The sequence below is a fragment of the Genypterus blacodes genome, unplaced genomic scaffold (assembly GCF_046128005.1).
Source record: "Genypterus blacodes isolate CSIRO-AG114 ecotype Tasmania unplaced genomic scaffold, CSIRO-AGI_Gbla_v1 ptg000551l_1, whole genome shotgun sequence".
NCBI classification, from domain to species: Eukaryota; Metazoa; Chordata; class Actinopteri; order Ophidiiformes; family Ophidiidae; genus Genypterus; species Genypterus blacodes.
In genome coordinates, this window is record NW_027467294.1 from 1 (window position 1) to 24,399 (window position 24,399).

The 24,399-nt window shown below is 47.7% G+C and overlaps 5 protein-coding genes and 1 long non-coding RNA gene across 7 annotated transcripts; 4 read left to right on the forward strand and 2 right to left on the reverse strand.

Annotated features, from left to right (window-relative positions):
* Positions 1–26: 26 nt before the first annotated feature.
* Positions 27–7,241, reverse strand: LOC142990492 (uncharacterized). Of its 2 annotated transcripts, XM_076140302.1 has the most exons (16): positions 6,795–7,241; positions 6,003–6,289; positions 4,384–4,465; positions 4,179–4,244; positions 3,643–3,815; positions 3,283–3,411; positions 3,079–3,132; positions 2,929–2,982; positions 2,641–2,694; positions 1,879–1,932; positions 1,628–1,681; positions 1,068–1,121; positions 863–916; positions 529–582; positions 311–355; positions 27–121 (listed from the first exon to the last, which is right to left on the reverse strand). In XM_076140302.1, the coding sequence occupies exons 2-16, from the start codon at positions 6,021–6,023 to the stop codon at positions 44–46; spliced, it is 1,026 nt and encodes a 341-aa protein (XP_075996417.1). In that variant the 5' UTR covers positions 6,024–6,289; positions 6,795–7,241; the 3' UTR covers positions 27–43. The 2 variants fall into 2 exon arrangements, with proteins under 2 accessions (XP_075996417.1, XP_075996416.1); XM_076140301.1 differs by lacking the exon at positions 6,795–7,241 and having other exon boundaries at positions 6,003–6,354.
* A 126-nt stretch (positions 7,242–7,367) lies between these two features.
* On the reverse strand, positions 7,368–9,979 carry snrnp48 (small nuclear ribonucleoprotein 48 (U11/U12)). The gene is made up of 9 exons (XM_076140304.1): positions 9,631–9,979; positions 9,393–9,506; positions 9,235–9,295; positions 9,034–9,114; positions 8,486–8,662; positions 8,267–8,388; positions 7,858–7,985; positions 7,665–7,778; positions 7,368–7,575 (listed from the first exon to the last, which is right to left on the reverse strand). Exons 1-9 carry the CDS (start codon positions 9,778–9,780, stop codon positions 7,503–7,505), a joined length of 1,020 nt encoding a protein of 339 aa, XP_075996419.1. The 5' UTR covers positions 9,781–9,979; the 3' UTR covers positions 7,368–7,502.
* Positions 9,980–10,228: 249 nt separating this feature from the next.
* On the forward strand, positions 10,229–13,267 carry sri (sorcin). The gene is made up of 8 exons (XM_076140305.1): positions 10,229–10,514; positions 11,306–11,389; positions 11,737–11,806; positions 12,138–12,181; positions 12,302–12,449; positions 12,545–12,658; positions 12,765–12,823; positions 12,919–13,267. The coding sequence occupies exons 1-8, from the start codon at positions 10,464–10,466 to the stop codon at positions 12,943–12,945; spliced, it is 597 nt and encodes a 198-aa protein (XP_075996420.1). The 5' UTR covers positions 10,229–10,463; the 3' UTR covers positions 12,946–13,267.
* A 1,283-nt stretch (positions 13,268–14,550) lies between these two features.
* Positions 14,551–16,271, forward strand: LOC142990497 (phospholipase A and acyltransferase 1-like). Its single transcript, XM_076140307.1, has 6 exons — positions 14,551–14,600; positions 14,797–14,832; positions 14,944–15,018; positions 15,362–15,503; positions 15,657–15,910; positions 16,175–16,271. Exons 3-6 carry the CDS (start codon positions 14,950–14,952, stop codon positions 16,262–16,264), a joined length of 555 nt encoding a protein of 184 aa, XP_075996422.1. The 5' UTR covers positions 14,551–14,600; positions 14,797–14,832; positions 14,944–14,949; the 3' UTR covers positions 16,265–16,271.
* A 2,083-nt stretch (positions 16,272–18,354) lies between these two features.
* On the forward strand, positions 18,355–20,171 carry LOC142990500 (phospholipase A and acyltransferase 1-like). Its single transcript, XM_076140308.1, has 6 exons — positions 18,355–18,404; positions 18,601–18,636; positions 18,748–18,822; positions 19,166–19,307; positions 19,461–19,714; positions 19,979–20,171. The coding sequence occupies exons 3-6, from the start codon at positions 18,754–18,756 to the stop codon at positions 20,066–20,068; spliced, it is 555 nt and encodes a 184-aa protein (XP_075996423.1). The 5' UTR covers positions 18,355–18,404; positions 18,601–18,636; positions 18,748–18,753; the 3' UTR covers positions 20,069–20,171.
* Positions 20,172–22,180: 2,009 nt separating this feature from the next.
* On the forward strand, positions 22,181–23,354 carry LOC142990499 (uncharacterized). The gene is made up of 5 exons (XR_012960794.1): positions 22,181–22,230; positions 22,427–22,462; positions 22,574–22,648; positions 22,992–23,133; positions 23,298–23,354. It is a non-coding gene; the product is annotated as an uncharacterized LOC142990499 (long non-coding RNA).
* The last annotated feature ends 1,045 nt before the right edge of the window (positions 23,355–24,399 follow it).

Genomic DNA, 24,399 nt, shown 5'->3' on the forward strand with positions numbered 1-24,399 from the left:
TGAAGAAGAGCATCAGATGAGCCGACAGCATGCTGATCACTTTTCAACCTAAGCGTCCTCCACTCACATCTCCACCGGGCTCTCCATCGCTCCCTGGCAGCCCATCTTTACCTGCAGAGCCCTGAAAGAGCCAAGAAAGAACACAACCAGCTTTAGTTGTGTAGCACGTTGTGTGTACATTCACATCACATCAGTAGGATTCTTGCCTCAGTCAGTTTCTTACAGGCTGTCACACACAAACACACACCTGGATACGTTCTAAGTTAAGCCAGCCATCTTAAACGTGTCCCCTTTTATTTATTTCTTTTACCTTTGCTCCAGCAGGTCCTGTACCTCCAGGCTGTCCTGGGTATCCCTGAGGAGGACCAACGCCAAGTTAATAAAGACAAGAGAGATCAAAGTGGTACACAGCTTGCAAAGTGAGTTTAAGGACAAGGTTTAAACTGTAGTGATGTTCCTTTAAAGCTGTGTGACTGATGACAGGTTCAGGTTCTATATCAAAGGGGAGGGGTTTGTGCGTGGTCTCACTGTGTAACCCGTCTGTCCAAAGTCTCCTGAGAACCCTGGAGCTCCGATCTGACCCTGTGAGGACGCAGAGACAGACCGCAGGTTACCAAACACGCTACAGGCTCTGGAACTCATGAAGAAGATGAAGAGGACAGTGGTCAGTTTCATTGGCATTATAATACAGAGGCGAACGGGAAAACAGCCATGAGAACGGGCGGCTAAGAGAAGAACACACAGAAAGAAAGAAAGGAAACAAAAGAACTGAAGTAAAAACATAAAGGAAGAAAGTAGTGATGTAAACAAAGAGAGGTCATATCAGATATGGAGAGGTGAGGTTCCCTGCTGGGCTCTGTACCTTTCGCCCGTCCCGTCCCTGAGGACCCTGCTTGCCCTCATCGCCTCGAGATCCCTGAAGAGAAAAGGACAAAGGAAAGGAAACGAGGTGAAAAACAAAGAGGAAGAACACAAATCCATGACAGAGAAGCTCTGAGTGTGTGTGTGTGTGTGTGTGTGTGTGTGTGTGTGTGTGTGTGTGTGTGTGTGTGTGTGTGTGTTATCACCTTGATACCTTTACCTCCTTTGGGCCCTACAGAGCCAGTATCGCCACCAGGGCCCTGAGAAGAAGAACAACACTGACAAATGTGGAATGGAGAGGAAGGAGAATAACCACAGACTCATAGTGATGTCATCTGATGCTAAATGACTATAAATAAGACTGTAAATACACACACACACACACACACACTGCTCACTGATGGATCTGCAGTGAGAAACAAATGAAAGGATGATTGTGTAGAAACAATAGGTTCAGGCTTTGGTCCACAGGGGGCGCTGTGTTACTGACTGTGTTAGAAAGTGAAACCAGCTTTAAAACAATAACAAAGTGTGACATAAGAGCAGAAATATGTAACATGACTCAGAATCACATGAAGCTGGTAAATACCCCCCCCACACACACACACACACACACACACACGCTCTCAGGCCTACAGGGGGAAACCCCACAGTCACACAGGAGTGACCATCAGAGGAGGAAGTGGAACCTCTGACCAAACATCTGTGTGTATGGCAGCGCTGCAGTGTGTTGAGATGAGAGGAGCTAATAAAGGAGTTTCCTTACAGGCTGCCCGAGGGCTCCGACTCCTCCGCGGGGTCCCTCCATCCCGACGTCGCCCTGTGCACAGGAACAAACCGCCTATGTAACAAACACAACAGCAACACAACACCACACAATCCACAAACCAGGGGAAGAGTGTCTTTAACTATCTGCTTCTGTTTGGGCTGAAGCTGGACTGGTTCTGTGCTCTTGGACCAGAACATCTTTATTTGACAGAAAGAACATTTAGAGAGTTAACCATAACAAGCATGTACCTTCAGACCTAGCTCTCCATGCACGCCTAGGTCTCCAGGAAGTCCAGGTTCTCCCTGTCATCAACAAAAGACAAAGTCAGACAGAGAAGTAGAACAACGTCCAATATACTGATCCATTCATAAACACAGAAAATATACTTAGAACAAGAGAGAGAGAGAGAGAGAGAGAGAGAGAGAGAGAGAGAGAGAGAGAGAGAGAGAGAGAGAGAGAGAGAGAGAGAGAGAAAGACAGAGAGAGAGAGAGACAAAGACAGAGGGAGAGAGAGAGACAAAGACAGAGAGAGAGACAAAGACAGAGAGAGAGAGAGACAAAGACAGAGGGAGAGAGAGAGACAAAGACAGAGAGAGAGACAAAGACAGAGAGAGAGAGAGAGAGAGAGAGAGAGAGAGAGAAAGACAGAGAGAGAGAGACAAAGACAGAGAGAGAGAGAGAGAGAGAGAGAGAGAGAGAGAAAGACAGAGAGAGAGAGAGACAAAGACAGAGGGAGAGAGAGAGACAAAGACAGAGAGAGAGACAAAGACAGAGAGAGACAAAGACAGAGAGAGAGAGAGAGACAAAGACAGAGGGAGAGACAAAGACAGAGGGAGAGAGAGAGAGAGAGAGAGAGACAAAGACAGAGAGAGAGAGACAAAGACAGAGAGAGAGAGAGAGAGAGAGAGAGAGTTAGAGAGACCAAGACAAAGACAGAGAGAGAGTACAATTTGGTTTTAGCAGCTGAAATTTGCTGTAGGTATGGAAGTTCTGATGGTCCTTGAACTCACCATGGCACCAGAGAAACCAGAAGCTCCCTCTTCTCCCTCAAGCCCAGGGTCACCCTGCCGGAGGAGAAGGTCAAAGGTCAAAAATAAAAAGCAACAAAGACAGAGGAAATAAATGGGATAAGACATCATTTCAGTTTGTGGGACTTTGTTGGACTCTTCATCACTCTGGCTCTTCACTTTCAGGATTCCTCACATTCTCTCCTCCGCCCCTGCAGTATGTTTATCATTACAGATCATCACAGCATGTGATATTAGTTTGTGCTTGTTGTTATAAACTCAAATCCTCACCACTGGTCCGGTGTCTCCTCCTCTTCCTCGGACCCCTTTGGTTCCTTTATAGCCCTATAGAAGCAGACCACAGATCATCTTACATCATCTGAGTCTTATTCCTCTGAGATTGGACTCATGGTTCATTAACATTCAGTGACTGAGTCTCACCTCTCTGCCCTGAGCCCCGGGTGTACCTGTCTTACCCTGCAGGCCTCGGGATCCCTGACAGGAAAACAAACACACATGTACAAATCAATGTTGACAACCACTTCTTATTTCCCATTCAGAAGAAAACAGGAGAGGAACTGGATCGTTGGGTTGATTAAAGAGGCTGTGGCCTGAAGCCTAACCTTAACCCATGTGTGTCTGTACCTTCGGCCCTGCAAATCCAGCGAATCCAGGCTCTCCGGGTTCGCAGTCGCACTCTGTTGGCCCCTCCTTCCCGAGGCCCAGGTCGGCCCCGGACTCCTCTGACGAGTCGGTCTCAGGTCCGTATGGGACCTGACAACGATATTACATGAGGGGTGCGTCATCATCTCACACTGCTTAACAACACAGACCTGGATTAGAGCTACAATCTGTGATCCCGGTCAAAACACAACAATCAGGCGGAAAACTAGACCATTACATCTCTGTTGTTGATATTTTCTGATGTTTGTTTTGACCTGTTGGCCTTTTTACTTCTATATGAGCCTAATGGAGTCTGCAGTGACCTGAGCTCTGCTCCTCTACCTGCATCCTGTCAGTGTCCTCCTTGGCGTAGTGGGACTGGGTGGTGGTGGCGTAGGGGAAGGCGTCCTCTGTGATCATGGTCACCTGGGTGGGGGCGGGGCCATAGGGGTCGTAGTCCTCGGCTGAGGGCTGAGGGTCCTCGTCGTAGCTGTGAGTGGGCTCTGGTGGGTATTCTGCGGAGGAAAGACTCCTGGACCTGAATCTGAGTCCATCTTGTTACACGGTTGTTATGATCATTACATTCAGCAGCTTGAAGCGTGTGCCACACTGACATGCTGCCCCCTTGTGGTGGTGCTGTTTAATGCAGTTACACAGAGTGGACTGTCTTTTGGTTGCTCATCACACCACACACTGATCATTGTCAATGTGACACACAAATCACATCCTTACTGCTCTGCGGCGCCTCCACCTGGTCAATCAAAGCTACAGCACCTTCTAGACTTCAGGCCATCACAGCAACCCGGCGGCTTTGTACGCTTAATGGACCTGAGCGGGTTTGAGCTGTTAACGTTTCATTTTATTATTCCACCACTCACCTGGATGAGGGAGCCCCAGGTTACCAAAGGGGTCGACCAGAGAGCCTTCATCAGTGTGATCCTCACCTGGACAGACAGAGAAAGCAGATTTGAATAGGACTTGTATGATAATGGACGGATGTCTCTGTCTGTGTCTCTCTCTTGACTTGACAGGTGTGAAGTGTGACGTGATTGGCCGCTGGGTTTGAGGCCTCCGGGCTCTGACCTGAGTGATATCCTGAATATTCATCCTGGCCGAAAGAGGCGACGACACACAGCAGGAGGAGCAGCCCCGACAGGAGCGCCATCTACAGGGGAGAGAGAGAACAGTGGCTTTAATGTCACTGATGAAGACCAGAGTGTCACAGCACACAGCACACAGGTCAGAGGTCAGAGGTCAGAGGGAGGAAATTCTCCTCATAGACCACTGAACAGAGCTCCTGTCTGAAGACCCTCAGATCTAGATCCTGCTGATCTAGATCCACATCCCTTGGTTATGTGATCACGTGTTCAGCTCAGGTTCAGGGCTCCATCCTGGATCTAAACACACTTTCTGAAGCTTGCAGGACTCGATGGTTGATCTCCAGCGTGTTCCTGACACTGATGAAGGATGGATGCACTTCTGATTGTGCTCTTTGGGTGAAGGTTTTCTCCGTCCGCTCACTGACTGTAAGTTGAGGCCTTCAGGACTCAGCGGGCCCCTTTGATGGTGCTGAGGTAGCTGAGGGCTCAGGCTGAGACTCTGCTGGTGTGGAGGTGAGAATCTGGAGGTCTGAGAGGTTTCTTTGTCCCGGACCCAAACCGCAGAGCTCTTCTCAGAGCCGTCTCACATTCCTGAAGCTTCACTGTGAGCCTGAGCTCAAACCTGCAGCACACTCAGATGAATGTGACCTATGACCTCATTCTTTACAGGATTTGAAAAGATACAGTGAGAGAACGGACATCAGGAAACCCAATCAGAGCCATTTTGAATTTTTGCGACTAAGAAGTGGATTTATAAAAAAAATCAAACAAATATCTTGAAAGTTTTAGATCAGCTTACATCAGATTAAAGATTTGACTCTGACTGAACATACTTAGTGTTTCATCATCACCCCAAACACTTCCAGGTCCATTCTCTAATTCCTCGACTCTCTATTGATCTCAGTATCGATGCTTTGGTATGAAATCATGGAGCTGCAGAAGAATCAAACCTTTGTGTGATTCTTCTTTGATTTCACAGAACATTGACATCCTAACACACTGTGAGCCAGTGATGACCTCATCTCACTCAGGTCTGAGTCTCTACTTCTCTTTGGTCCTCTCAGCTCCTTCACATCGGGGCTTCAGACCTTCTTGGTTGCTCTCAGCTTCTTCTTCATGCTACAGGACTGAACTGTAACTCTCATGCTCTTTATTGGCTTGATTCCATTCCAAGTGTATTTTCTGCCCTCTTTTGATTCCTTAGTAAGTCACTAAGTTGTCTTTGTGTCTAAACTGTGCTGTGCTAATAAACGTACCTGGTCTTATGGAGAGGCTCTGCTCTGCTCTAATGAACACGTCTCAACCCTAAAGCTTCCTGGAAGAACCAAGAACCAAGAACCAAGAGCAGAAGGATACTGTTCTCCCAAACTCAGCCCCCCTTCATTCTGAACCTGTGGGTTTGACGAAGACATGAAGCGAACCTGCCAGGCTGAGTGGACCACAACACATCTGACCCCTGTTCCTGTTCCTCTTCACTCCCATAAACCTACATTTAGTCTGAATTCAGATCCGGACCTATTAGGAGGGCCAACTCACACCCGGCGCCCCAAACACCAACCTGCAGGCCCCACCAGGCTGCAGACCCTGGCCTGCCCCTCTTACCTGCTCACTGGAGGCTCCCATGGTGCTGCAGAGTCCTCAGACGAGACCTGATCCTGCAGAGGGACACTTTGAAGATGCAGACGAGGACAAAATAACCACCCGGTTTAGTTTCCCCAGAGCTGTACTCCTTACAGCATTCTCCGATGGTGCTTACTCGCCTCTCTGACTCTCTGCCTCTCCCCTCACTTTCCCTCCAGGAGCCCTCAGGTTCCCAGGCGCTCGTGGGATCTGGTTTTCCTTTTTCTTCCACTCGTCGTCCTTTTCTTCATCGGGGAGGTGAGAAATACCTGAGACAAGCAGCATCAGTGGACAAAGACCAAGACAGACAGCAAGCGAGCAAGAGAGAGAGAGAGAGAGAGAGAGAGAGAGAGAGAGAGAGAGAGAGACACGAGAGAGAGCTAGAGAGAGACAGGGAGGGGGAGGAAATTGATGATCTGTTGATTGATTGATGATCAAACTGCCCGACTTTCATATTAAACATGTTTCAAACTGTTTAACACAGAGCACATTTAACTCTGTTTAGTGATTTATGTTCACGCTCCAGATTTACTGATCATTTAAAAACTGTATGGAAATAAAATAGGCACAAATTTTAATGAATGATCTTCAAACAGATCTCAAGTTTTCCTTTGGCCTGAGACTCCAGATGCAAACATCTTTATATATAAACACAGACAGGAAGCTGGACAGCTGAAGCAGAGATGAAGCCGTGTTTCATGTTTCACTTCTTTCCAGGTTTTTATTGAAGCAGGATCCTAAACGTAGCAAAGATCAGGCTTGAACCCTACTGACCTTTGACCTGGTGGTTAAAGTGTGAGAGCCGTGACACTCACGTCCCACATTCCTCAGTCAACACACAGCCAGCCAATCAGGTAGAGGTGGGTGTGGCCTATTCAGGGCAAAGCGACGCTGCACAGACGTCGGGACGTGAAGACGTGAGGACGCTCGTCTCATACAGGACACACTGACACACAGGGCTGCAGCTGAATGAGGACCTGACTGAACACACACATGACACCCTGACGGATCAATGTCACTCCTGCATTGATCGGGTTGTGATGTCATCGCAGGGAAACACTTGGATTCCTCCATGAAGCTAACCTGAGCTTCTTCTGAGCCACACAGTGAGTTTGAATGTACCTCTTTACCTCCAGACGGCACTTGAACGCAGCATTGGGCCCCAGGCCGCGTGTTCCTGGACATGTAAACACGCCGAAGCTGTAGCTTCAGCACTCCACTCCAGAACCAGCAGGGACAGGTTCACTTGAAATCTAATCCCAACGTCACCCTGACGTCATGTGATGCAGAGTTAAACCCCACAGGACATCAGTGTGACTCAAACAGGAAGTGGAAACACATCAGACGAACGAGTCCAGACTTTATTCCATCCATCTCCACTCACTCCCCATAATCCCCCTGATTTGTAAACCTAAAGCGTCATGAATATACACAGCTTGGAACCTGATACTTCAGGTGTGTTGACCTTTGACCTCTGATCAGTCACTTCTTCTCCTTCTTCTTTTTCTTCTTCTTCTTCCGGTCATGGTTGCGTTCATCTGGAGAGCGGGAATCCCTGCAAACGACATTCACATCAAAGTCTGGAGTTAGAAATGACAGCAACAAAGCAGAAGTTGAACCACAGTTCTTCTTCTTCTTCCTCACCTCTTCTTCCTCTTCTTCCCCTCTCTCTCGTGGCTTCGCTCTCGGCTGCGATGGCGTCTCCCGTGAGAGTGACGCGACTCTGCGGACGCCGAGCGCCTGTCATCCGAACGGCGCCTGACAAACAACAACGTCAGCTGAGTTCCAGATCGCCTGACTACATGATGAGGTTTCCTGTTCACACTGCATGTGGTACCTGTGGGAGGAGCGCTCCTCCTTTCTGCCCTCCTCCTTCTCCTCCTCCTCTTCTTTCTCCTCCTCCACCTCCTCTCTCCACTGTCTGGACAGCTCCCCTGAATGGACGCTGATCACTTCCCTGATCACCTGCGGGATGATGAGTGATTGATCAATTTTCCAACCTTTACTTAAACAGGAAGAAGGTCGCAGGTCAAAGCTGGTGACTTCCTCTAGCGCTCAGGTAAGACTCGCTACTGTGACAGTTAGATGAAGCCAAACATGTGAACCCAAGAAGTCCACATGAGCCAGCACACCAATGATGGCCTAATGTAGGCCTAATGTGGGCCTTACTGGGCCTAACATGGGCCTAACTGGGCCTAACGTGGGCCTAACGTGGGCCTAATGTGGGCCTAGCGTGCTGCTGGTACCTCGGTGTAGGACTTCTTGGTGATGTGGACGTTTTTGGCTCTGTAGGACTGTCGCCGCCTCTTGTAGTCCCTCATCTCTGCCATGAGCTCCAGATGAGTCTTGGGTTCATTCTGCTCTTCACCTGGATGCACAACAAATCTACATGAGCTCTTATTCTCATTTCCTCATGTAACCTGATCCAGATGTTTCCACCTGGTCTCCATCCTCCCCCTGCTTACCCTTCTGCAGCTTGGACACCAAATCTACGTAGAGATCCTCGTTGCCCGCTTGCTCCTTGTGCTGGCTGAAGGCGCTGATCACGTGGTCGTACAGAGCCAGGCGGTCGGCCACCGTTAGGTCACACACGGCTCGCTTGTGGTTTTGAGGGACATCAACAGGTCGACCTGTATACTGACCTGGAGGAGGAGGACACACACACACACACACACACACACAAAGTTGGAGTTTGTGAATCTTGTATTGCGTTGATAAGGAAGGATCATAGTTTAGCATTGAATGATCTTATAGCGACACCTAGTGGAGCGCTTTGCGACTGCACTCACAAGTAAGGTTGGGACCAAAATCATTCATGCATTTGAACTTTTCACTGATATGATTGATCGATCATTTCAAAGATTAACAAACACTTCATTGACCCTCTAAACCTGAAATGAAGAGCGCTGCTTCTGACCCCTCATTTGCTAAATGACCTTAGAGCCCATGAGGAGCTGACAGCCTCGTACTGACGCCTCAGAGCGGTACAGGTTCTGACATGAGGGGGGGCTACCTTGCCAAAACACTCCCTCCATCCTCATCAGTGGTGCAGCAGAGCGCGCCTGGAGGATCACCTGGTGCTGTGTGGATTTGTCTGCGTGAAGGAAACCACACAGAGCAGAGAACACAATCACTCAAAGTCACACTCTGCCTTTGTGCCACACATCTAATGACCCAGGAGCTGAGGAGTCAGAGGCCGTCAGTGCTTCCTCACCCATTGTGAACACGGTGGCGCTGTTGTCATGGTGACACGCCGACGGGTCGCACATCTCTTCCTGGAACACAAACACAGGTTTAGGTTCACGGTGCTCTTCCTCACACACAGCGCTCTTCGCCTGTGCCCTCCTCTCCTCTCCTGTGGCGAAGCTTCACCTGCTCCTCAGCGGAGTAGCGCATCTGGCGGAGCTGGCAGGAGGCTGCGTGCCTCTCCAGGCTCCTCACCGGGACCCTGTGGTGGGGGTCGAGAGGACACCGCTCCATTGCCTCCTACCAAACGTTACAAACACAGCGAGTGAACAACCGGAACTTTCAAACGAAATGAATGAGAATGAGAATTAACAACGAATTATCCGCGAGTAACGGCGAAGAAGCTAAAGCTAGCTAACGTTACCTGTGTGGAGTCCTCTTCGTACTCGGGCGACCATCCCAGCGTCTGGAACATGTCGTGTATCTGTTTCTTACAGTTTTCTGTAAACTCTGACAGCTCCCGCAGGCGCTCCAGGCGCTCCTCGGGAGGTTTCGCCTCTACACACTCCGCCATGTTTGGCTTTTAGCACAAACATAGAGAAGCTTCGCTGTTAGCTGAGGCGCCGGATCAGCGCGAGCTGATGACGAGGCCGCAATGCATGCTGGGTATGTAAGTCCAGTGTTACTAAGCGACGTCCAGGATAGAACAGAATAGAAGATGTTGCGTTCGGGGATTTGGGGAAATTGGCCAAAAAAACAAATGTACAACTTGTGAATCTCAACGGCGGGGCCATAGTGGGTTGTAATGACAGCTGGGACTCAGAGCCCTGCAGCCTTTTTACCTTTGGGTCTTGGACAAAAATGCGTTTTCTCATCATTTTTGCGTAAACTAAGCGTTTCGACGTTCTATTGGTCGGCTCTATGTCATGGGGTCAACCGCAGCCAATCAGAGTGTGATTTGAGGACTCCCGCTGCGGAGACGCTGCGTTTGACAACAATCGGAAAAGGGCCTTGCCTCCTTCCTGCTTCCGCCTTGTTTGTGAGGTTTATTCCGGCACAATTCACTTTTTAACTCGCCTCGTTGCTTCACTTTGCCTCTGGACTCTGTACGGCGCAGTTTACAGTTACACGGTTTGTTGGCGTTTTTGCGTAACAGCAGACACACCCTCCGTGTTTACGAGAGGCAAAGCGGCTGTACAGCGCCTAGAGGGCTTTCATTCGACCAGCGGGCTTCATTGGTTTAAGCGGCACCGAGCGATGGCTTATCCGGGATACGGCGCTCCTCCCCCGGGCGGATACCCAGGCGGGGTAAGACACCACTAAGGCTCTTTACATATGGGAGATAAGTCCATATTTCCACCGTCCTGACAGGTATTACACAGGTATTACACGGGTATAACACGGGCTATACATCTCCAGACGAAGCCGATTTCAGTGTGGAGATGATTCAGCTTCAGATGATCTCACTTCGTGTCTAACAAACTTCATTCTCAAACTTCACTTTGGGCTGCAAAGACTTAAATTCGTTAAAATGGTTCGTTTGTTAAATCTAAACTGCTTCGGTCTCAAAATGCCACGAACCTTTGAGTTTACAAGCAGTGAAGTAATCATTACCGTGTGTGTGTGTGTGTGTGTGTGTGTGTGAGAGTGAGAGAGACAGAGACAGATTTCAGTTGGAATGTCGTAATGGGGGAAGGGTGGGTTGGTCCATTACAATGCACTGACTCCAGAGTACACACACACGGACGCACACACATACACACACACACTTAAGGACAATCTTGTGTTAAATCATTGTAAGCTGTGCACGTAAACAAACAAACAAACAAACAAACATTGATGCTGGTGAATTATACAGAATTTGACTTTTAGCTGCTAAACGCCTCCACCAAGGAGGAGCAGAGTGCTGACGAACTGGCCTGAAATGTGGACAGACGGCCTGTTGTGCGCTCACACACGCACACAAACACACAGGCCTGCTGTTTGTTTGTTTGTGTGTTTGTTAGTTGTGTCTTGTGGCCTCCTGATGAACCTGTACTCTAACCCCTCTGATGCTGCGGTGTGTGTGTGTGTGTGTGTGTGTGTGTGTGTGTGCTCAGCCTGGAGGTTTCCCCGCTCAGCCTCAGCAGACTCAGCCTCAGCAGGACCCCCTGTATGGATACTTTGCGTCAGTAGCAGGACAGGTAATCATCCTCAGCCTCTCGCTCCTCTTCACCTCTCCTCCTCCTTTCAGGCTCAGATTCAGTTGCAGTTTGTTCTTTCCTTGTGAAGCCTTTTGCTTCGGTAACCAGGAAATGAAAGTAAAGCCCAGTAAAGAGTGTGAGTGACAGTTAGAGATCAGGGACACACAGACGTCCCTCCACCCAGAGGCCTCAGACACTCACCAACCTGTCTCACCTCCCAGTTGGGCGGATGGACGTTGGAGTTTTACATGATATTTGTTTCAGAGGGAGCTGGGTGTTGTGTGTGTGTGTCCTTGTCCGTGTGTTTGCTGCACCCTCACATGGTTTCCCCTCTGCCCCCCCCACAGGATGGACAGATCTCAGCCGATGAGCTGCAGCGCTGCCTCACTCAGTCCGGCATCGCGGGAGCTTATAAGCGTAAGAGCCGCCGCCGCCGCTGCACGCCTTCAGCTCACAGATCTCACAGGCCTGAAGGAGAGGAGACACTCACCTTCATCCCTCAGTCTGCCTTCTTCTCTGTTTCAGCTGATTGTTTACATTTGTGACACTGACTCCATAGTATAAGACAAAGGTGGATGTGTGTGTACAGCGCCCCCAGGTGGCCACCACACACACACACACACACACACACACACACACACAGTACTGCAGTTGTGTGGTCCTGCTGTTGTCCTCTGCTAACATCTGGAGGTGTACTTCACTTCCTGTGTGATTGACCTTGTTTCCTTCCTGCGTCTCCCCTCACCAGCCTTCAGCCTGGAGACCTGCAGACTGATGATCAACATGCTGGATGTATCCTTCAGTCGTAACGCTCAGATCAGAGAGCTGGTCTGATGCTCGCCCACCTGTCTCACAGTACATAAGGGAAACAGGAAGTGTGTGATTGGTCCTTGACGGAGCGCTGCGTCTCAGAGGGACATGTCCGGCACCATGGGCTTCCACGAGTTCAGGGAGCTGAGTCAGGTTCTCAACGGCTGGAAGCAGCATTTCATGGCCATCGACCGCGACCACAGCGGGACGGTGGAGGGCCACGAGATGCAACACGCCATCAGCTCTCTGGGTACAGGCGCCTCCAAGAGCCAGAGCAGCAAGTGTGGAGGACGCAGAGAGGACACGTTAGTGACATGGGCTGTGTGTGTGTGTGTGTGTGTGCAGGGTACAACCTCAGCCCCCAGGGCATGAACGCCATCATGAGGCGCTACAGCACGCACGGCCGCATCGGCTTCGACGACTTCATCAGCTGCTGCGTCAAACTCCGCAGCCTCTCCAGTGAGTGGAGGGCGGCGGCGCCTGTGACCTCATAGTTTCATCTTATCTGGAAGTCCGTCTGTTCAGCAGGAAGTAGTTATGATGTGTTCACGTCTGTTTGTTTCAGATGCGTTCCAGGCCCGGGACACGAGCAGACAGGGCGCCGCCACATTTCGATATGATGACGTAAGTTTGGAGTTTAGAGTTGGCCCTCTGTTTGCCGTCCTGCAATGCATTGTGGGACATGGTCTCATATCTGTATGACGTCTCCTCCTGTGTAGTTCATCCAGGTCTGCATGAGCACATGAGGAAGAGCAGGGGGCCGTGAGGAAGAGCGGGGGCCGTGAGGAAGAACGGAGCACAGATGGAGAACGTGCAGCCTTTGAAAATCTTCTCATCTAAGCATCATGAACATATTAACAGCATGTTAGCGTGTGTGTGAGCTTCTGATCATGTGTGTGTATAAACAGGATGAACTTGTAATCGTCACATTCCATCTCAACAGGAACATTTGTAACATTTTGTAACAGAATCATGAGCTGTCAGTCACCTCCTCTACATGTAAACACGCTGACAGACTCAAAGCTGCTCTGTTCATGGAAAGAAACCAATAAACTAGAGCAACACACACACGCCTCTTTGACTCCATGTGTTCAGGATCAGGTCAGGATCTTTTGGTTGAATAAGCAGCTGTAGAAGGCTGTAAGCAGGACGGACACACAGGCATGAGGGGGACGGGGTCACGTGAGGCTGTCTCATCCACAGCGTCTGTATCAGCTGGCAGTTGAAACAAAGTCAGGATGTTGTTATCTCTCCTGCCTGACCTATGAAAGGTATCTTCACTTTTATTCTAATGGCCTCCACTCAGGCTGACGTGTCAAACTGTCTATGGAAATGCTTTTATCTTCCTCAGTCAGATTCAGAACGCTGCCTTTGACCTGTGAGACACAAACTGCACCTGAACCCTCACAAGACGTCTCAGCCTCATGAGCAGGGCCAGGCACAGAGACCCTGAGGCCCAATGGCCACCACTAAATAAAATGGTAAGAACCAAGGGACCCCAGTCAACACACTTACATTTCTGTAAAGAGAAGGACGGAGAAGGAAGGAATTATGTTTATGTGGGAGCATAAATGGAAAAGAGCAATGGGCCCAATACAGAACCCTGTGGAACGCCAAACATTACAGGGTAGCGAGGCCAATTGGCAATATAACACAAAACAAATTGGAACCTATTTGTTAGGTAGGATCTAAACCTGGAAAGTGCGTGACCATGAACGTCAATGTGATTTTCAAGACGATCAAGTTAAATATTATGATCCAGGCTGCACTTAGATCAAGTAGAATTAGAACAGAAATAGCACCAGAATCAGTGATCAGAGGTAGATGGTTTGGTCAGAGCGGCCTCAGGTCGGTGTAGAGGCTTGAACCCAGAGCGGTACGGCTCAAATAAAGGATTTAAGCAAGGAAGTCTGCAAGCTATAACATTAAGCAAAGAGGACCCAAGCACCAGGCATAGATCCTTTACAATTTTAGCAGGAAGAGGATCAAGCAAGCAGGTAGTGGGCTTGGAGGAGGCAACTAACTTGAAAATGGCCAATGAATCTGTCTCAAAGAGGCTTAGGGTACAAGACCGAGGGTCCCTCAGAATGTCCAACAGGAATTTGGGGTTGCTCTTATTATCTTCAGTCAATTTGGAGTAGTAGGCGATCCGAGCAGAGTGAAGTGCTCGATCATAACTGAGTCAACTATCAGACCAGGCAAGTTGGTCAGACGGAACTATTGAGTGTTTGATAGAATCACAAAGTGTGAGGCCCACTGAAAAATTCAAATGATGGCCATGATGCACATGGCGTGGACGTGGTGTGGACGTGGCGTGGACGCGGCGTGGACGTTATCTGAAGGGAATATAAGGGGAGGGCATGGTCTGTCCCAGCAGGCTGTGGCCACCTGACTGAAGAAGGTAAGAAGAACTGCGGTCTGTCTCAGCTCTGTGCTTTGTCACCTTTCCTTACTTCTCTTCTCTGTTTAGCTGCTGTTGTTGCTCTGATGCACAACATTGCTGTTGGGATCTTTAAAGTTGTTGTTGTGTAATGCTTCATCCAATGGAATCCACCAGCTCCAAACATCATGGATGTTCTTGTGTTTGATGTTCACAGGGTACAGAGATTCTCCTGCTGTCAATCAACATCTCAGTGAGTAATGACTGACGTCTTCATCATGTCCTCATCAGTTCACTTCTCAGGGAAGCCTCCAGATGTTTAGATGATGTGGTTTCTCTCATGTTCTCCTCTTCATCATTCCAGGAAAACATGAAGAAGCTGATCGTGCTGACTGTGATCCTTCAGCTCTCCATCCTTATAATCCAGGTCACTGGTGAGGTGAGTCACTTCCTGTGCTGCCTGTTCCAGCAGCTTACAGCTGATTGTGTGTTTAGACCAACATCAGGTCCATTTTGTTCAAGGTTGAAGATATCCCTGAAGATGTCCCTGTTGCCTCACAGCTAGGAGGTTGTGGGTTCTATGTGGAGTTTGCATGTTCTCCTTGTTTCCTTCCTCTCACCTCTAAAGTCACACAGTTTAGGGGAAGTGGAGACTTTAAATTCATTTCAGGAACTTTGAGTTGCTGCTCAAAAATGTCCATTCAATTCATTATTAGTATTATAACAACATTCAAACCATCCACACTAATGTTTCACACGTCTCTGCTTCCTTCCACTCACAGTTTCAGTTTGGAGACATTATTTCCTTCCAACGTGGGAAAAAAGGAACCAAAGTCTACAAGCACTTTGCTGTTTATGTGGGTGAAGGGACGGTAGAGGGGCTGACTGATAAACCAGCAGGTGCAGACATCTTTCACTTCACCGGTAAGGAGCAGGAAAGTCAAATATGAGTCAGAGCAGCTACACAGAGGATGAACCCTGACTTGTTCATGTTTCAGTTTCTTTGTTTAGAGTAACGTCTGCTGTCAGTTTTGCTTCATAGTGTCTGTAAACAGTTTCTTCTCTCCATCATGGCAGGAGAGAAAAAAGACCAAGAAAACGCCGACTGTATTTATGGGACAATTAAGGGAACTATCAAAGACAGCGTGCAGCCTGAAAAAGATAATTATGAAGATGGTAAACCAACCAAGTACCCAATTGGAAGTCACGCCGACTTCATCGACCGCATCAACAAACTGAGCGGACAATGTCTTGGAATGTACAATCTCCTCAAGAACAACTGTGAGCACATGGCCACCTTTGTGCGCTATGGAGTGGACGTGTCAAAGCAGGTGTGTGACTCACTCAGCACCAACACATCAGAAAACACTCAGTGTACACAAAGGTGCTGCAGGTGTGAAGAGAAGAACTGGATCAATGTGTTTTTGAACATTAAAACATTGCAAAATGGTTTCATTAATAGTTTAGAAATAGAGCCTAAATGCAAACAAGAGCATGAAAATATTCATTATGTACTTCAAAGTGTTCCTAGTATGAATAAAGGCTCAGGTGATGTTCTGTGAGGTTTATGAATCTCTCCTCTGTTTTGTTCACAGACGGGTCAGATGGGTGTCGGTCTGGTTCGTAAACACGGCAACATGGAGGTGACTGCATATGGTGACTTTGAAACTATAACCTTTGATTGAGACGCTCTCTGGCCCGCCCCCCTCCAGCAAAGGGGGGGGGCATCTTGCTCTCTTCTGTCTCCTCACAGAACGTGAGGTCTTATTATAAATAAAACAAATAAGCAAGCAGACTGTGTGTCTTTCATTGTTCCTGTACTGCCTCATCACAAACACAGGGGAGGAGGAAGTTACGCAATCCTTTGGTTGGCTGAATGTTGCAATAATACTTCATAAACACATAATAAGTCATAGTGATATTAGTATTACTAGAACTTTCTATGAAGGAGAGCTGAGAGCATCAAGTTATGGAAATCCACAAACTTGGAGATGTGAGGTAAAAGTACTCACAGGGACAAACAATTACCAGGTTCATACCTCCACCAAGACAAACTTTTGATTCTATTGTCTTAGGGTTCCGAAGTTCTTAGGGCCTACGGACCAAAGGAGATCAGAGTCTCTGCTGTCTCTCTGTCACAGAGTCTCTGCTGTCTCTCTGTCACAGAGTCTCTGCTGTCTCTCTGTCACAGAGTCTCTGCTGCAGACCTGTGTTTTGGTTAGAATGAGATGGTTGATGTTGCACCACTGGATGAAGACGTCCCTCCGTCCCTCTGTCCCTCTGTCCCTCTGTCCCTCCGTCCCTCCGTCCCTCTGTCCCTCCGTCCCTCCGTCCCTCGTCCCTCCCTAGAATCCCGGCTGTAAGGAGGACAGACATACAGTCATAGTAGTGATTGACATGGAGGGAGGCGTGGTCACGTTATTGGCTGTGACCTCTGACACGGCGGGGGACCTGCACTCAAGTGACAAACTGTGATGAGCCTGAAAACGCTCTAAAGATCCGCATCGCGCCACCAGCTTGCACACGCGTGTTTCCCGTGTTCGTCATGCGCTCTCATTTGAATCTGAAGCTCACCGCTGAGCTCTTCATTAGAATATGTATTAGAGCGTCCGCTGTCTCACCCACAGCGTCTGTATCAGCTGGCAGTTGAGACAAAGTCAGGATGTTGTTATCTCTCCTGCCTGACCTATGAAAGGTATCTTCACTTTTATTCTAATGGCCTCCACTCAGGCTGACGTGTCAAACTGTCTATGGAAATGCTTTTATCTTCCTCAGTCAGATTCAGAACGCTGCCTTTGACCTGTGAGACACAAACTGCACCTGAACCCTCACAAGACGTCTCAGCCTCATGAGCAGGGCCAGGCACAGAGACCCTGAGGCCCAATGGCCACCACTAAATAAAATGGTAAGAACCAAGGGACCCCAGTCAACACACTTACATTTCTGTAAAGAGAAGGAAGGAGAAGGAAGGAATTATGTTTATGTGGGAGCATAAATGGAAAAGAGCAATGGGCCCAATACAGAACCCTGTGGAACGCCAAACATTACAGGGTAGCGAGGCCAATTGGCCTTATAACACAAAACAAATTGGAACCTATTTGTTAGGTAGGATCTAAACCTGGAAAGTGCGTGACCATGAACGTCAATGTGATTTTCAAGACGATCAAGTTAAATATTATGATCCAGGCTGCACTTAGATCAAGTAGAATTAGAACAGAAATAGCACCAGAATCAGTGATCAGAGGTAGATGGTTTGGTCAGAGCGGCCTCAGGTCGGTGTAGAGGCCTGAACCCAGAGCGGTACGGCTCAAATAAAGGATTTAAGCAAGGAAGTCTGCAAGCTATAACATTAAGCAAAGAGGACCCAAGCACCAGGCATAGATCCTTTACAATTTTAGCAGGAAGAGGATCAAGCAAGCAGGTAGTGGGCTTGGAGGAGGCAACTAACTTGAAAATGGCCAATGAATCTGTCTCAAAGAGGCTTAGGGTACAAGACCGAGGGTCCCTCAGGATGTCCAACAGGAATTTGGGGTTGCTCTTATTATCTTCAGTCAATTTGGAGTAGTAGGCGATCCGAGCAGAGTGAAGTGCTCGATCATAACTGAGTCAACTATCAGACCAGGCAAGTTGGTCAGACGGAACTATTGAGTGTTTGATAGAATCACAAAGTGTGAGGCCCAATGTAACATTCAAATGATGGCCATGATGCACATGGCGAGGACGTGGCGTGGACGTGGCGTGGACGCGGCGTGGACGTCATCTGAAGGGAATATAAGGGGAGGGCATGGTCTGTCCCAGCAGGCTGTGGCCACCTGACTGAAGAAGGTAAGAAGAACTGCGGTCTGTCTCAGCTCTGTGCTTTGTCACCTTTCCTTACTTCTCTTCTCTGTTTAGCTGCTGTTGTTGCTCTGATGCACAACATTGCTGTTGGGATCTTTAAAGTTGTTGTTGTGTAATGCTTCATCCAATGGAATCCACCAGCTCCAAACATCATGGATGTTCTTGTGTTTGATGTTCACAGGGTACAGAGATTCTCCTGCTGTCAATCAACATCTCAGTGAGTAATGACTGACGTCTTCATCATGTCCTCATCAGTTCACTTCTCAGGGAAGCCTCCAGATGTTTAGATGATGTGGTTTCTCTCATGTTCTCCTCTTCATCATTCCAGGAAAACATGAAGAAGCTGATCGTGCTGACTGTGATCCTTCAGCTCTCCATCCTTATAATCCAGGCCACTGGTGAGGTGAGTCACTTCCTGTGCTGCCTGTTCCAGCAGCTTACAGCTGATTGTGTGTTTAGACCAACATCAGGTCCATTTTGTTCAAGGTTGAAGATATCCCTGAAGATGTCCCTGTTGCCTCACAGCTAGGAGGTTGTGGGTTCTATGTGGAGTTTGCATGTTCTCCTTGTTTCCTTCCTCTCACCTCTGAAGTCACACAGCTTAGGGGAAGTGGAGACTTTAAATTCATTTCAGGAACTTTGAGTTGCTGCTCAAAAATGTCCATTCAATTCATTATTAGTATTATAACAACATTCAAACCATCCACACTAATGTTTCACACGTCTCTGCTTCCTTCCACTCACAGTTTGAGTTTGGAGACATTATTTCCTTCCAACGTGGGAAAAAAGGAACCAAAGTCTACAAGCACTTTGCTGTTTATGTGGGTGAAGGGACGGTAGAGGGGCTGACTGATAAACCAGCAGGTGCAGACATCTTTCACTTCACCGGTAAGGAGCAGGAAAGTCAAATATGAGTCAGAGCAGCTACACAGAGGATGAACCCTGACTTGTTCATGTTTCAGTTTCTTTGTTTAGAGTAACGTCTGCTGTCAGTTTTGCTTCATAGTGTCTGTAAACAGTTTCTTCTCTCCATCATGGCAGGAGAGAAAAAAGACCAAGAAAACGCCGACTGTATTTATGGGACAATTAAGGGAACTATCAAACACAGCGTGCAGCCTGAAAAAGATAATTATGAAGATGGTAAACCAACCAAGTACCCAATTGGAAGTCACGCCGACTTCATCGACCGCATCAACAAACTGAGCGGAAATTGTCTTGGAATGTACAACCTCCTCAAGAACAACTGTGAGCACATGGCCACCTTTGTGCGCTATGGAGTGGACGTGTCAAAGCAGGTGTGTGACTCACTCAGCACCAACACATCAGAAAACACTCAGTGTACACAAAGGTGCTGCAGGTGTGAAGAGAAGAACTGGATCAGTGTGTTTTTGAACATTAAAACATTGCAAAATGGTTTCATTAATAGTTTAGAAATAGAGCCTAAATGCAAACAAGAGCATGAAAATATTCATTATGTACTTCAAAGTGTTCCTAGTATGAATAAAGGCTCAGGTGATGTTCTGTGAGGTTTATGAATCTCTCCTCTGTTTTGTTCACAGACGGGTCAGCTTGGTGTCGCTCTGGTTCGTAAACACGGCAACATGGAGGTGACTGCATATGGTGACTTTGAAACTATAACCTTTGATTGAGACGCTCTCTGGCCCGCCCCCCTCCAGCAAAGGGGGGGGGGCATCTTGCTCTCTTCTGCCTTCTCCTCACAGAACGTGAGGTCTTATTACAAATAAAACAAATGAGCAAGCAGGCTGTGTGTCTTTCATTGTTCCTGTACTGCCTCATCACAAACACAGGGGAGGAGGAAGTTACGCAATCCTTTGGTTGGCTGAATGTTGCAATAATACTTCATAAACACATAATAAGTCAAAGTGATATTAGTATTACTAGAACTTTCTATGAAGGAGAGCTGAGAGCATCAAGTTATGGAAATCCACAAACTTGGAGATCTGAGGTAAAAGTACTCACAGGGACAAACAATTACCAGGTTCATACCTCCACCAAGACCCACCAGTCATCCTGTTATGACTTTGAAAGTGATTAACCAACAAACTTTTGATTCTATTGTCTTAGGGTTCCGAAGTTATTGGGGCCTACGGACCAAAGGAGATCAGAGTCTCTGCTGTCTCTCTGTCACAGAGTCTCTGCTGTCTCTCTGTCACAGAGTCTCTGCTGCAGACCTGTGTTTTGGTTAGAATGAGATGGTTGATGTTGCACCACTGGATGAAGACGTCCCTCCGTCCCTCTGTCCCTCCGTCCCTCTGTCCCTCCGTCCTTCCGTCCCTCTGTCCCTCCCTCCCTCCATCCCTCCGTCCCTCCCTAGAATCCCGGCTGTAAGGAGGACAGACATACAGTCATAGTAGTGATTGACATGGAGGGAGGCGTGGTCACGTTATTGGCTGTGACCTCTGACACGGTGGGGGACCTGCACTCAAGTGACAAACTGTGATGAGCCTGAAAACGCTCTAAAGATCCGCATCGCGCCACCAGCTTGCACACGCGTGTTTCCCGTGTTCGTCATGCGCTCTCATTTGAATCTGAAGCTCACCGCTGAGCTCTTCATTAGAATATGTATTAGAGCGTCCGCTGTCTCATCCACAGCGTCTGTATCAGCTGGCAGTTGAAACAAAGTCAGGATGTTGTTATCTCTCCTGCCTGACCTATGAAAGGTATCTTCACTTTTATTCTAATGGCCTCCACTCAGGCTGACGTGTCAAACTGTCTATGGAAATGCTTTTATCTTCCTCAGTCAGATTCAGAACGCTGCCTTTGACCTGTGAGACACAAACTGCACCTGAACCCTCACAAGACGACTCAGCCTCATGAGCAGGGCCAGGCACAGAGACCCTGAGGCCCAATGGCCACCACTAAATAAAATGGTAAGAACCAAGGGACCCCAGTCAACACACTTACATTTCTGTAAAGAGAAGGAAGGAGAAGGAAGGAATTATGTTTATGTGGGAGCATAAATGGAAAAGAGCAATGGGCCCAATACAGAACCCTGTGGAACGCCAAACATTACAGGGTAGCGAGGCCAATTGGCCTTATAACACAAAACAAATTGGAACCTATTTGTTAGGTAGGATCTAAACCTGGAAAGTGCGAGACCATGAACGTCAATGTGATTTTCAAGACGATCAAGTTAAATATTATGATCCAGGCTGCACTTAGATCAAGTAGAATTAGAACAGAAATAGCACCAGAATCAGTGATCAGAGGTAGATGGTTTGGTCAGAGCGGCCTCAGGTCGGTGTAGAGGCCTGAACCCAGAGCGGTACGGCTCAAATAAAGGATTTAAGCAAGGAAGTCTGCAAGCTATAACATTAAGCAAAGAGGACCCAAGCACCAGGCATAGATCCTTTACAATTTTAGCAGGAAGAGGATCAAGCAAGCAGGTAGTGGGCTTGGAGGAGGCAACTAACTTGAAAATGGCCAATGAATCTGTCTCAAAGAGGCTTAGGGTACAAGACCGAGGGTCCCTCAGAATGTCCAACAGGAATTTGGGGTTGCTCTTATTATCTTCAGTCAATTTGGAGTAGTAGGCGATCCGAGCAGAGTGAAGTGCTCGATCATAACTGAGTCAACTATCAGACCAGGCAAGTTGGTCAGACGGAACTATTGAGTGTTTGATAGAATCACAAAGTGTGAGGCCCACTGAAAAATTCAAATGATGGCCATGATGCACATGGCGAGGACGTGGCGTGGACGTGGCGTGGACGCGGCGTGGACGTCATCTGAAGGGAATATAAGGGGAGGGCATGGTCTGTCCCAGCAGGCTGTGGCCACCTGACTGAAGAAGGTAAGAAGAACTGCGGTCTGTCTCAGCTCTGTGCTTTGTCACCTTTCCTTACTTCTCTTCTCTGTTTAGCTGCTGTTGTTGCTCTGATGCACAACATTGCTGTTGGGATCTTTAAAGTTGTTGTTGTGTAATGCTTCATCCAATGGAATCCACCAGCTCCAAACATCATGGATGTTCTTGTGTTTGATGTTCACAGGGTACAGAGATTCTCCTGCTGTCAATCAACATCTCAGTGAGTAATGACTGACGTCTTCATCATGTCCTCATCAGTTCACTTCTCAGGGAAGCCTCCAGATGTTTAGATGACGTGGTTTCTCTCATGTTCTCCTCTTCATCATTCCAGGAAAACATGAAGAAGCTGATCGTGCTGACTGTGATCCTTCAGCTCTCCATCCTTATAATCCAGGTCACTGGTAAGGTGAGTCACTTCCTGTGCTGCCTGTTCCAGCAGCTTACAGCTGATTGTGTGTTTAGACCAACATCAGGTCCATTTTGTTCAAGGTTGAAGATATCCCTGAAGATGTCCCTGTTGCCTCACAGCTAGGAGGTTGTGGGTTCTATGTGGAGTTTGCATGTTCTCCTTGTTTCCTTCCTCTCACCTCTAAAGTCACACAGCTTAGGGGAAGTGGAGACTTTAAATCCATTTCAGGAACTTTGAGTTGCTGCTCAAAAATGTCCATTCAATTCATTATTAGTATTATAACAACATTCAAACCATCCACACTAATGTTTCACACGTCTCTGCTTCCTTCCACTCACAGTTTGAGTTTGGAGACATGATTTCCTTCCAACGAGGGATCAAACTCTACAAGCACTTTGCTGTTTATGTGGGTGAAGGAGAGGTAGCGGGGCTGACTGATAAACCAGCAGATGCAGACATCTTTCACTTCCATACTCCACCAGGTAAGTCAAATATGACTCAGAGCAGCTAAACTGACCATGAACCCTGACTGGGACTTGGCGTCAAGATGTTTTGTTCATGTTTCAGTTTCTTTGTTTAGAGTAACGTCTGCTGTCAGTTTTGCTTCATCGTGTCTCTAAAAAGTTCATTCTCTCCATCATGACAGGAGAGGGAAAAAGCTTCAAAAAAGCCGACTGTATTTATGCCAAAATCTCCGACACTAAGAAGGGCGTGGAGCCTGAAACAGATAATTACAATGAGGATAACTCATCAGGCAAGGATTTCTTCACTAAGGGAAGTAGAGAGGACATCATCAAACGCATCAACGCAAAGAATAAAAACTGTCTTACAAAGTATAAACTCCGCAGTAACAACTGTGAGCACCTGGCGACCTTTGTGCGGTATGGGAATCCCCTGTCCATGCAGGTGTGTGACTCACTCAGCACCAACACATGACATGATCACATTCACATTTTCTTTCTCTCTTATTAACAACAATAACCATAATACGTCCTTCTTTAAAGAACAAATGCAGACCGATTGGATAATGTTGATGTTATGTTATTTACTCTTCTTTGCTGTTTTTAGTGTAATATCATTCGGTGTCCTGGTGTTGAACAAACGCTTGATAGATTTCTATAGAAATGCATCCAGCAGTGCCCTGAAGCTTTTTGGAAGTTTCGGTTGGTTTGTAACTTCAGTCATATGTTGCTGTTAACATGAAACACGTATGAGTTTCCAAAACTAAGGACGAGGCCAGGGAGACGGAGCTTCACCTCCGTCCATGTCTCAGGCCTGATGCAGCTGGCCAATAAGAAAACGGCAGGCGTTCACTACTAGAAACACTCCATTTTCACTCAGTGTACACAATGGCGCTGCTGTTGTGAAAAGAAGAACAACATGTTTATAAACATTAAAACAGGGCAAAATGGTTTCATTAATAGTTTAGAAATAGAGCCTAAATGCAAAAAAGGTCATGAAAATATTTATGATGTACTTCAAAGTGTTCCTAGTATGAATAAAGGCTCAGGTGATGTTCTGTGAGGTTCATGAATCTCTCCTCTGTTTTGTTCACAGAAGGGTCAGCTTGCTAGACCTTCTAAAAAGCCGAATACGGAGATGATGGAATACGATGGAACTGAAATTGAATTCTATGAATGAGACGTTTTCTGCCGCGCCCCCACCAGCAGGGGGCGCGGCTAACGCTGTCTTTTCATTGAATCCGCTCAGCATCTTGCTCTCTTCTGCCTTCTCCTCACAGAACTTGA

What these genes read in the sequence shown, in the direction of transcription:
- LOC142990497 (XM_076140307.1), top strand. Translation starts at nt 14,950, where the DNA reads ATGAAGAAGCTGATCGTGCTGACTGTGATCCTTCAGCTCTCCATCCTT. An exon ending in AGACATCTTTCACTTCACCG is followed by an intron (nt 15,504 to 15,656) that starts GTAAGGAGCAGG and finishes CCATCATGGCAG; the next exon opens with GAGAGAAAAAAGACCAAGAA. An exon ending in GAGTGGACGTGTCAAAGCAG is followed by an intron (nt 15,911 to 16,174) that starts GTGTGTGACTCA and finishes TTTTGTTCACAG; the next exon opens with ACGGGTCAGATGGGTGTCGG.
- LOC142990500 (XM_076140308.1), top strand. Translation starts at nt 18,754, where the DNA reads ATGAAGAAGCTGATCGTGCTGACTGTGATCCTTCAGCTCTCCATCCTT. An exon ending in AGACATCTTTCACTTCACCG is followed by an intron (nt 19,308 to 19,460) that starts GTAAGGAGCAGG and finishes CCATCATGGCAG; the next exon opens with GAGAGAAAAAAGACCAAGAA. An exon ending in GAGTGGACGTGTCAAAGCAG is followed by an intron (nt 19,715 to 19,978) that starts GTGTGTGACTCA and finishes TTTTGTTCACAG; the next exon opens with ACGGGTCAGCTTGGTGTCGC.
- LOC142990492 (XM_076140302.1), bottom strand. Translation starts at nt 6,023, where the DNA reads ATGGGAGCCTCCAGTGAGCAG. An exon ending in CTGGTTTCTCTGGTGCCATG is followed by an intron (nt 1,933 to 2,640) that starts GTGAGTTCAAGG and finishes TGTTGATGACAG; the next exon opens with GGAGAACCTGGACTTCCTGG. An exon ending in ATGGAGAGCTAGGTCTGAAG is followed by an intron (nt 1,682 to 1,878) that starts GTACATGCTTGT and finishes TCCTGTGCACAG; the next exon opens with GGCGACGTCGGGATGGAGGG.
- snrnp48 (XM_076140304.1), bottom strand. Translation starts at nt 9,780, where the DNA reads ATGGCGGAGTGTGTAGAGGCGAAACCTCCCGAGGAGCGCCTGGAGCGC. An exon ending in GCTACTCCGCTGAGGAGCAG is followed by an intron (nt 9,296 to 9,392) that starts GTGAAGCTTCGC and finishes TTTGTGTTCCAG; the next exon opens with GAAGAGATGTGCGACCCGTC. An exon ending in GAGGAGCGCTCCTCCCACAG is followed by an intron (nt 7,779 to 7,857) that starts GTACCACATGCA and finishes GTTGTTTGTCAG; the next exon opens with GCGCCGTTCGGATGACAGGC.
- sri (XM_076140305.1), top strand. Translation starts at nt 10,464, where the DNA reads ATGGCTTATCCGGGATACGGCGCTCCTCCCCCGGGCGGATACCCAGGC. An exon ending in CAAACTCCGCAGCCTCTCCA is followed by an intron (nt 12,659 to 12,764) that starts GTGAGTGGAGGG and finishes TGTTTGTTTCAG; the next exon opens with ATGCGTTCCAGGCCCGGGAC. An exon ending in CCACATTTCGATATGATGAC is followed by an intron (nt 12,824 to 12,918) that starts GTAAGTTTGGAG and finishes CCTCCTGTGTAG; the next exon opens with TTCATCCAGGTCTGCATGAG.